The sequence below is a fragment of the Nanorana parkeri genome, unplaced genomic scaffold (genome assembly GCF_000935625.1).
Source record: "Nanorana parkeri isolate BGI_ZX_2015 unplaced genomic scaffold, ASM93562v1 scaffold252, whole genome shotgun sequence".
In the NCBI taxonomy this organism is placed as follows: domain Eukaryota; kingdom Metazoa; phylum Chordata; class Amphibia; order Anura; family Dicroglossidae; genus Nanorana; species Nanorana parkeri.
This window is the reverse complement of record NW_017306520.1, coordinates 1-11924: the sequence shown is the minus strand read 5'-3', so window position 1 is coordinate 11924 and position 11924 is coordinate 1. Positions and strand designations below refer to the sequence as shown.

General features: G+C 36.5%; 1 protein-coding gene across 1 annotated transcript in view; it reads right to left on the bottom strand.

The window, feature by feature from the left end:
• GRM4 (glutamate metabotropic receptor 4) overlaps positions 1-10962 on the bottom strand; it is a gene marked incomplete at its 5' end in the record, with an annotated part of 52205 nt that extends 41243 nt beyond the window's left edge. The window contains 3 exons of the mRNA XM_018556773.1: positions 9980-10120; positions 10214-10368; positions 10828-10962. Coding sequence (XP_018412275.1) covers positions 9980-10120; positions 10214-10368; positions 10828-10962 — 431 coding nt within the window. The remainder of the gene's footprint in view (positions 1-9979; positions 10121-10213; positions 10369-10827) is intronic.
• Positions 10963-11924: the final 962 nt, after the last annotated feature.

Genomic DNA, 11924 nt, shown 5'->3' with positions numbered 1-11924 from the left:
TATATAATTATAATTTTGTATAAATGTTTAAAGACAGGGTGTGTGTGACAGAGAAACCATAAGAACTGTACCTTTTGTGACAACAGGTTGATGGTCATCAGAAGACTCTATTTTGGTAATACAACTTTGAGGAAAAAGTTGTTTTATTGTTCAGCAACAACAGTAAAAAAAATTGTAATATATATGTTTATTGTAATATATAGTTTTTTTAGTTCACACAAAAAGTCTCAGAATCTGTACAAAATAAATATTGGTTCAAAGAGTTTTCACTCACTGTAACCTGATATAGAATGCTTTGCTTACTCAACTTATGTTAAACTATCTCAACTAAGGCAGTATTTCTCACCCAACAACAATGCTAGTAATGAAATCATAATAGACAAAATGTGTGTTAAAGTGTGATTTTTCATTTTTGCAAATGTTAAAAGTGCAAGTGTTAAAATCTGAATTAAAACAGCTTAAAACAATTATATATTTTATTAAAGCAAAGGCCCCATTGATTAAAAAACGCTTGTTGCATTTTTTATGTTGCACAATATTTCTGCAAATGTTTAATGTTTTTTTGGTAAAATATAAAAGATGGGTTTGTAAACAGGTAAATAGATAACAAACGTGGCAAAAAACTTCAGTACCCAAAATTGCCCAAAGGCGACACTTTAAAAGCTTTTACCACTTATCAATTTAGAGTTAACAGTGCATGATGGCACCGGATTTTTGCTCTTACTGTGACATCTGTGGCAATATATGGCGCAATTGTCATTTTCGCATGTAGGCACACCTGACGCGTATTTGCGTTTGTTTGTGCATGTTCATGGGGGTGGAGGGCTTTTTAAATATTTTACATTATTTTATTGTTTTGTCATTTTTCATTTTTTAGACTTTTTTTTACACTTAACTTTATTGCTATCACATAGGGGAGTAACAAACCCCCCGTGTAATAGCACAAAGGAAGTGACAGGTCCTCTTTATGTCACCCATGGATCCCACAGAAGCTGATGAAATACAGATCTTGCTTTACCAGCTTCTACTCCGGCCACAGCAGCCAAAAAAAAATCACAGTCTGAAACCGGAAGTGACAAAATGAACATTGCTTCCAGGTTCAGTAAGCAGAGGGGACATCAGCCACAGGAATTGTACTGATCTCCCTCTGGACAAGCAGGGCCAAAGATACTTGACAGCAGCAGCGGCAGATGTGGGTGGGGTGACACACACTTTTTAGCAGCATACACAAAGTTTGAGAAAATCCCTGTTTTTGAGTGCCCTCATATGTTTTTTTATGTGTTCCTATTAAAACAGTATACCTAAAAAGATTTTTTGCATTATTTGTTACCTTTTAGATGTGTCTGTGTAGCATGCCTTTGCAAGCTTCTCTCTCAATTTCCAAGTGACAGGAAACTTTGGCTGTTCCCATGAAAAGACTAGGGACAGAGTGAGCTTCCCCATATTAACATACAATGCATTTAAAAGATATTTAACCCTTTGTTAGGACAGGCATTGTTCAGATCTAGTTTACAACTGATAATAAGTAGTACAGACAGTGAGACAGTACAGACAGGGATAATTATGTTAACATTAACCTCCCCCCCCCCCCCCCCCTTGCATTTCAGAGCAAAATGTAATGCAGAGAACAACTTTTCTTTCAGAATAGATCATGCAATATGCAAGCAGCATTTTTTAAAGTTATGTTATGTGAATGAGAAACATGTAACAAATAAAAAATATTTGTTATCCCAATTTGGCTGCAAAAGTGGAAATACACTTTAAAGTGTATTTTCACTTTTGCAGCCATAAAGGATACATATTTTATGTTTGTTACATGTTCCCACTCTCATTGCTTAACTTAAACAAAAAATGCTGCTTACATTTTTAAATGTTTTACTTGCTTAAACATTCTACCTAGCTCCCCACCATGTGATGCTAAGGAGGGGACTGTAGGAAGTTATGTTTACTCTGAGTAACCCCATCTGGAATGTGTTGGCAGATCTCATTGTCAGTTGTAAACTAGATTTGAACACTGTCTGTCCTAACAAAGGATTACATACTTAGAAGCATTGTATGTTACTATAAGGAGTCACATAACTTTCACTTTCAAACTACTCAGAGTAACCTGCACTCTGTGCAAAGGCCTTCACCAAAGAAATGTCTAAAAGGTAAAAATATATTTTGAAAACGTTTGAGAGGTATGCTGTGTAAATGGGAACACATAACAAGCATATAGTGGGGTTTTCTTAATGTTGACTGCAAAAATGGAAATACACTTTAAAATGACAATAGAATGTTTTTACTTTCCATTGGGAGAACTAACATAAGACAATTTTTAATGTTCAAAATTAATTAACAATTGTATACATTTTTTTAATTAGTAAGTAAAATAGAATGCTTCACTTTTGAGTTAGCATAAAACTAAAATAATCATAAACTCAAAAGAAAGATATAATACATTATATGTGCATTGGAGTTCAACTGAGACCCTACAAGATGTAATGTTTTCCACAAATGTGGCTTACATTAGAAAGAGTTACACTTTGGAAGAACTTTTGGAAAAAAAATAAAGTACCACGCATGTTGCTCGCCAATAACAGTAAAATTATCTAATATATAAAGGATTTTACTAGGAAACGTGTGCATATTCATAAACAGAGTATTTTGTGGGCTCAAGTTTCTCTATAAGTCTGTTGTAACTCAACATCTGCTTCAGATAATTTTCTTACTGTGACAAGTGTCCATCTTGAAGTGAAATGTGTAGTATAATGATTGTGAGGGATCTTACTGATAACCTTCTAGTTATTAGTAAGATCCCTCAGCTGCTTCCCGGTATTTCTATGACCTGGGTCAATGAAAATGCTGTTTCACTGTCCAATGGAGAGACTGGAGGTAGAGAGGTGACACCGCCTGGGACTTCATCATTGAACCAGTGAGCTCAATTGTTTAATCAGTAACTACATGTATCATCTATGTGCAGTGTAGAAAATGTATGTGAATCATGAATACATTGGCAAAACAGCAAACATATGTGTAGGTAATTCAACGGTGTATTTAACTGTGTGCTTAAAAATTTGCTTTAAGTAGTTACATGCAATTTTGTGCCTATTAATATTATTATTATTCATAATTGATACATCTGTGTATGCTAATTTATTTTCAAATGTCTTCAAAAATGTAATAGAAAATAACTTCAAATATAAGAGACATTTTACTTCCTCCTCTCCAAACACTTGTGTAGCCCTTACTTACTAGGGAGCCACTGGAATGTTCCTCCTGCTATTCCCAGGGGTGACCCAACCCTGGGAATAGCAGGTGACCCACCCTAACTAGATTAATAACTCAGCTCAGGAATGATAAAAAGGCTTTATTGGAGTTGGAACACATTCAACAATGGCAGGGTTAAACCCATATCAATAACTGGATCAATTGTAAGTGCAGCTAAGTAAATTTAATTAGTCATTCATTCCCCCTGCTGCCTGTGAAACGTTATGCCAGAACTAGTTGAGTGAAAGGGGAATGACTTTAACACAATTATAACAGCTGCAAATTAAGTAAATATCCTTATAACACAAGATAATGCAAATAACAATGTGGCTTAACTGCTATGTACAGGCCCTGTCTAATCACTGGCCAGTGGATTAATAAACAGATCTGGCAGAGGTGGGACCCCTAAACTCACATTCTAGCGCTCACCCTAAAAGCGAGGGTATTTGTAATAGGCTATAGAAGGAAAACCCCTAAAGTGTCCTGGGCAAATTTCCAAAGACAACAACATTTTAATACAAATAAGGGTGGTCAAAAGGCCTCTCACCAACGATGCTGCATAATGTAGGATCCTTCGGTCCATTACTTGTCCATCCCATGATGGCCGCTTCTGTAGGCTGAATGGAGGTGGATGGGGCAGAATTTACTATCTACATCACAAAGGAGTAGATGTGATGTAGGCTTTATGGCATCTCTTTTGCAATGGGAGGGGTCAGTGGAAAAAATTGTCCCAGCAAGAAGTGCCACTCGTGGGAATGGGGCTCATGTCCAACAGGACAGTGGTAGCTCAGATGTACCCTGCATACAGTCATGTCTCTCTCTCCCTTGGAGCAGCTCCCAGGCATGCACACACAATCCTCCAAGTCTGGGTTCCAGTACTCAGTCACCTTGCCAGCTCCCCACTCTCTGCTTAAACAGATTTTGTAGATCTCTATAGTGCCCTCAGTGATCCTCTCCTCTTTCCTCAAAACCAGAGTTACACTTGCTTTTCAACAAGACCTAGACATTTTATTGCAAACAATTTTATCACACCCAAAAGGGTTCAATTTGTTGCATATACAGTCATGTAAAAAAGTAAGTCTACACCATGGAAATTGTTGACTTTTTCCACATATTTAAACAGCAAACATTATATATTTAATGAAACAGTGCCTATAGATAAATTTAATATCCTGACATTAACTCAGTGAAATTGTTGTGGGTTTCCTTGCATAAACTGCTCGTTTTAAACCTCAACCAGCAAAATTTAAATGGAATTAAATATAAGGCTTTGACGAGGCCAGTCCACAACTCTCCATTTTTTTTGTATAAATTGTCAATATATTATTATTATTATTGTTATTATTATTATTCTCTGTCATTTTTATGTGTCACTTGTTTTCTTATATCACCTTTATCTGTATGCACTGTTTGAATGAAGAGCTAAGGTTTGCCTTTTCAAATATTTTTTCACATGAATTTATGGTGTTTCAAATAAAGAATTTAATTTTTATTCACAAATACAATTGGGACTAGGTAATGTGAATGACCTCGTAAGTGATTTTGAAAGACTTTCTTTATTGGGATTTTTCACAAATAATCCACAGAAACTATACAATTTTCATTAATTATTTTTATATTTTTACAAAGTCACTTCACTTACAGTTTTTTATGAAACACTAGAATTAAATATTTATTCATTCACTTTGATTCACACAGGATCAACTTATGTTCACAAAAAGGAATTTTTGTAATTTATGATTGATTTTGCAGCACGTTTGGTATATGTGAAAATCAGCCTTATGTACATTTATTGTTTGTTTAAAATTAGCGCTGTTGAGTTTTTAATATTTCATTCACTAGACCTCTAGGGGTCTATATCACAGCAGCTTTTTGATTAGTATTGGTCAACACATTTACGATTAGTTATTCTGTAGATTAGCGCTGCCCATTTAATTAAAGCAAGTGATTATTAATGCCCAATCACAGGTGAACTCCCACTTGACCATTATTCCAAAACCAGGGGTGTCCCTAAACTTTTTGCCGCTTGGGGGCAGTGGGGGTGGGTTGCTGGTGGTGCACATTACTGGGCGGGAGGTGCAGGGTCCTGGCGGTGCACGTTACCATTCTGAGGGGATGGTGCTGTAGTGGCTGTGCACGTTATGGGGGAGAGGTGCGGGGTGCTGGAGGTGCACGTTACCATTCTGGGGGGTTTATTGGTGCATGTGACCTGGGGGCAGAGGTGAGGGGTGCTGGCAGTGCACTTTAGCATTCTGGTGGGGGGATGTGGTGGTGGTGCATATTACCAGGGGTGGTGCATGGTACTTCTGTCCGGTGTCCTGCTGAGCTCCTGGCAACTAGTGAAGTCAGAGAGCTGGACAGGAAACTGGCCAGAGTGCCACAGGTTGCTAAGAGCTCTCATTGACCATACAACCCAAAGAGATGCCACCTGCCTCATTATAGGGACGTCACTGTCCAAAACAAAAAAAATGCCCAAAACAAAGATAGCTCTAATTTTGAGATAATATACTTGTATCCTTTAATATTATAGTCTCTAATATACTTGTATCCTTTTATGAAACTTGCTACCAAAAAAATCTTTTATTTACACATATAAAGCACACCCATGTACAGAAAACATTGAAAATCACTAAAAACAAAGCTCTGGGATAAGCAAATATTGTCTAAATAAAAGATGTATGTGTATTCTTACTTGAATCTTGGTGTGATTTGTGTATTTTTTCAATGACTGTGCAGTAGTCCAATGTGAAAACTTTCCTTTGTGCAGGAGCTTTATATAATCAAGATCAGTCTCTGCTGCACTCTGTCCTTATGCAGGTTGACTGGTCATGTATTAGTTCTTCCTGTAGTTTTCTGCATACAGGCTGTAATAGCTATTAGGGATTTATATGATAGTTTTTCTTCTTAGAATTCATTCAGCTTTACAAAACTTATTAAATCAAGTTGAGAGAATTTTACTTCACCCAGGTACCCAAAACCATGGGGAAAGGGGGCTTTCAAGACACTCGATCTGTTCACTTAAATTATTTCCATTAAAAAATGATTTTATTGAAAACACAGCTAAAAGTTAGTTAGAAATAACCCTCTTAAAAGCATTGAACAGTTTGTTCATAGGTCCAATATATACCAATATATACTAGTTATTTCCATGATATACAACCAATATCCACATAATTCAAATGTCCATTTTTTTTCCAAGATCCTGGACATGTTTCATCATCTTGTGGCTTCCTCTGGACGATTTCAATACCTAGAACACTATGTAAATAGACATATCAGTGAGTAACAAGTTAAGATCAATTTGTTTGCTTGTCAACCTTATATACACAAAACAAAAACCTTTAGTTGTGGATTTGGCATGGGAGAGCATTTGCCCTGAGGGGGCCGTGGAGGGGCACACCATCAAACAGACCGGAACACCCCAAACACCAAGAGCGCTGGAGTTTCAACTGTGCAATAATTTGTAAAAAAAAAAAATTAGCAATACATGGCACTTTAATATATCAATACTGTGAATCCTATACTAAGATTAAATCACAGTTATACATTATTCAGTATAATATGTCCCTATTCTACTGTTCTATTGATCTTGAATAATTTTATCAGCTAACAAGTAATATAATTACATATTATGTATCTCTGCAGAGATACTCACGAGGTTATTATATACTTTCACTCTTGGTATACACAGATATCAGTCCTGTTATGCCCCTGCGTATGGATGTACTAGTATGAGGTTTTGATCTGGGAAGTAGTTAAAAGTGTTTTTTTTGGAATTATGTTATTCATTGACATATATGCAAACTGCAGGGGAGAGCAATTAGTATGCATGCATGGGATTATTGACAACCATGCAGTTTCTATGTGGATATATATATTAGAGATTTTTTCTTTTCTGTTTTTTTTCTTTCTCCAGCTCTCTTGGTGTTTGGGGTGTTCTGGTCCCTTTGCTGTTGTGCCCATCCACGGCCCCCTCAGGGCAAATGCTTTCCCATGCTGAATCTACAACTAAAGGTTGACCAGCAAACAAATTGATCCTGAAAAAAACGTATGGACATTTGAATTATGTGGATATTGATTGTATATCATGGAAAGAACCAGTTTGGTATATTCATGAGGACCTATGGACAATCTGTTCAATTCTTTCAAGATGGTTATTTTTAACTAACTTTTAGATGTGTATTCAATAAAATCATGTTTTAATGGTAATAATTTAAGTGGACAGATCGAGTGCCTTGAAAGCCCCTTTTCCCCATGGTTTTAAGGACCTAGGTGAAGTAAAATTCTCTCAACTTTGATTGTATAATTATTCAAGGCTGTATGCATCCAAACAATACACTATAAATTAGTTGGTAACCAGTGTTACCCCATTTCTTTTCAATAATATACATATTATTAGTCCATCCACATTCATCTGTGTGGCACCAATATTAGATGGACTATCAATTCCTTAACAAATATAAACAACGTATATACAGTCGTTTCTAGGGGGAAGAGTATAATCTCCACCATTTCCTCATAATAACTGGATATAGCTTAACCATAAACTTCAATCTCTCCCATATTGTAGCCAATATACTCCACAGTGCGTGGCTGTGGGCTCCACAAATTGTCACACATATGTGCATGTATATGGGGGGAGAGGGAAATGCATATCTATAGGGGCACAAAGGACAGTAGGGTTATGTGTGATGAAGGCAGGAAAGAAGATAAATGGAATGTGAATATGTTGATAATTGTAATGGAAATTTGGAGAGGAAAAGGGGGAATATACAGGACAGGGTTATGGAGAGCAGATGAGAGAGAATTCAGATCAATGGAAGTTAGTGGATAAGATCAGAGGACAGTATAGAGGGACACGTGAATAAACAATAAGAAGGAATAAAGTAGGCACAAAAAAGGAAAGCAGTAACAGCACAATGCAATGATGCTAAGGGACAGATGAAAACAGGAAAAGAGAAGAGTGAATACATTAGGGAGACTGGTGAAACATTGCTCCAGAAATAATGGCCACAGAACACTAGACATGTGCACTGCCAAAAAATTCTTTTAGTTTCGTTTCGTTTTAAATTCGGATTTGTGTTATTTCGTTTTTCAGGATTCGGGTGTGAAAGTCAATTCGGATTCGGAATTCGGATTCGGATGAAATTCGGTAGCGTTAGTACGAACGTTCGTTTCGTTTTCTGTTCTTATTCGTTTCTTATTCGTTTCGTTCGTTCGTTTGCAGCAAAAGTGACATTTGAGGGGGAAAAAATATTTTTCTCCTTCTCTAATGTCACTTTGCTCCAACTAATGAAACGAATAAGAAACGAATAAGAAACGAACAGAAAACGAAACGAACGTTCGTACTAACGCTACTGAATTTCGGAAATGGAAATTCGGATTCGTTTGCATTCGTTATGTCTGGAATTCGGAAACATCCGAATGTCCGAATTTCCGAAAATTCGTCCGAATTTCGATTCGGAACGAAACGAATCGCACATGTCTACAGAACACCAAACAGGTAGGAGAAGATATCTAGCGGAAAAGAGAGGTGCAGTATTAAAGATGACAGTGGACAGAGTAAGAAGGAGCCACCAAGAAAAGTAGTCTAACACTGAAAAGTAGAGCCAAGACAGAAGGAAAAAAATGCTGAGGAGGAGAGTGGAGATATAGGTGGTACATTCCCCCTAAGGGTGTGAAGCTTAACGTGTGCAAAAATCTTCCACTACTCCTGACAAGAAATGGGAATAATGCTTTTCATTTTATATTATATATGACATGTTTACTGAAGAATGAATATCTGAATACCAAGGACACTAGTTTCCCCACTAAAACTCTTGATATGGAATCAAATACTTTATTTTCATGTTAAAAAAAGCTTTAAAACTCATAATGTATAACATGGGCAGTAATTTTTTTGTCCAACAACCATATTTAGGTTTTTATTTGACTAAAAAAATCTTATGCAGTTTCTCTCCATGATTGTAGCCATAACACTGCCGAGAAAACAATAGAACGCATTTGTTGTAATGAGGAACTTTTAGACATAATAAGACACCAAGAAATAAAGATTCTATGTTAATGCTATTGATATTTCCCAAAAAATATTTAATCAATATTCATTGCTAAAGGTTCTTGAAACATATAATGGATAAAAAGAAAATGAAGAAAATGTAATTTTCTAACTCTATCCCAATCACCTCCTATTTTACTCTGTACTCTGAAACTCAGTTGCAGACAGTAAAATTCTTATTCTGCCGTCCATGTACATCACAGTGGCAAGCCAGTAGAAAAGAAGAATGGTCAGTTAACACTGCCAGTTAACAAAACCGCAATGTGATACTGATGTATTTTATAATAAGAAGCACTGTGACTTACAATGAAGAGTGAGCAGAACAGCATTACTGAAATGTGTTATTTTTAAGTGCACCCAGAAAATGTCAAACATTATTTCACATAAAAGATGGAAGAGCATGCAAGGGAGCATTTGGTAGCCTGATGTACATTACAAGAACATAAAAGAGTCAAATGCTTTGATGTGACCCATGAAAGGTTTGCAAATACCTACCTCTGCTAAATCAGACTTATTAGGTCAAACTTTGAAAAATTGTGAATCGATTTTCTCATCTCTAGCTGACAGAAAAAGTGTCTTTATTAAACATTATTAGTTTGACTTAAAGGATGTTTCCTTTGTTACTTGGCAGACTTCGTCCTCCAAAGCATATAAATAACAGTGGCATATCCTTACTTGTACATTTCTTTCCATGACCACCCCTACGCAATGCATTTCGACTTAGTCTGCAGTGAAAATTGTCTTCCCAAAATTCTGCAAACCAGACATTCCTTCTGTTGTTATCTAGTGTCCGACTTGTAAAGTATCTGTCAAACCCTAGGAAAAAATCAGAAAAATCAGAGATATATATAGGCATAGGTAGTGCGTGAGAGTGAGAAAGCAACAGCAAATACTAAATTGTTACTAAACCTCTGACTGATGCTCGTCTAGGCAGTATTGTGACAGATCCTTCTGCCACTTCCTCTTGCTGCAGAACTGGTGAGATCTTAGAACCCCAACTGTCAGAGCCAACCCACATGAAGTGACCTGTCTGATTCGCTCTTTTAGCAGCTGCAAGCACTCGTCTGTAGGAAACAGAATGATGAAGAAAAAAATATATATATAGTACCATATTCAATAAAAGTGTGCGAAAAATAAAATATGGTTTATTCAAACTAATACCAGCCTGCCAAATACTGTATATGTCAGTTGACATTAAATTACTCCAAATAACAATGACACTCCAAGAGAATTCCCATTGGTTATAATTGGCAGGAATATTAATTATCCAACACACTGTTAGGAAAGTAATATATATACTGTGACATGCAGCCAGTTAAATGTACTGTAAATATTTTCTGAATACAAAAAAATGAAGCTGCAGCCAAATAATACAACACTAGACTAAGAGCAAAACAATGTATTACATGTACTACTGGGACTAAATTTCTCTACTGTTTGTATTGCTAGAAAGGACCTTTGCAGTACAGTAGCATAAGCTCAAAGTGCACCTGTGCCCAGACTATGGACATTAAAGTATTTACATATTCTTAACTAGCTGCAAAAGAGCTTTCAAACAAGCCATTCTTACCTCTCTAGCTGCATGCACTGTGCAGTAATTAATTGTCAAAGATCCTTGAAGATCATTAGAAAAACTCAGGTCTAAGTCAAAGTTTATACTGCCATTAAGACAAAAAGATTGTCTTAATGGCAGTATAAGACAGAATGTTAGTTTGCATTTGAGATGTGTTTTAGATGCATTCTGGAAGCATTAGGGAGTGATTTTTGAAGCCCTCAAATGCCTGGGGTGTTTTTTTTTTGGGGGGGGGGGGGGTTCAGAGGGGAACAAGGAAAGAGCCTTGCCAAACTGCTCCACAAACACATGCCAAATGCCCTAGGAGCATTCAAAATGCGTTTGCAAAACACTTCCATTGACTTTAATGGAACATTCGCCAAGCTTGGCGGGTCTTCCAAACATTGCAGACAATATCTAAATTAATGCAAAGTGGCACAAACCCTCTGAGGGGAATTTATCAAAACTGGAGCAGACAAAATCTGGAGCAGTTGCCCAATGCAACCAATCAGCTTCTCTCTTCAGTTAAGATTTAAAAATGAAAGAGAGAAGCTAATTGGTTGCCGTGCACAGCTGCTCCAGTTTTGATAAATTCCCCTCACTGTGTGTAATAGACAATTTGCTTTTCATTTAAGGAACAAGCTTCATTAACATGAAAAAGCCTTACAGCTTAGAAATGCCTGATGTGTGTTTACATTATAGCTGGCAGGTTGCCAAGATTCTGTAGTAATAGAAAGCAATAGAAAAAAAAGTAGAAGATCTCAGTGCCTCTGAAAATTTGAAGATGCATTTCTCCACAATGCCTACAGTTACATAGGTGAATAGGACTTGTTTTAAAGTTTTTTTTACTGCTGGTTTAGAATATGTGAATATTTTAGATTGCAGAATCTGGGCACAGGTTCACTTTAAGTTGACAGTAGCTGATTACTATCTACACATGACACTGACCTGAAAATGTACTGAAGTTTGCTATATGCTGATGCCCACTACACACACATACACTCTTCTTTAGCAATTTAAGAAACTTAAATGTAGAGCTGCAACAGTTAATCGATTAAGTCGATTAAA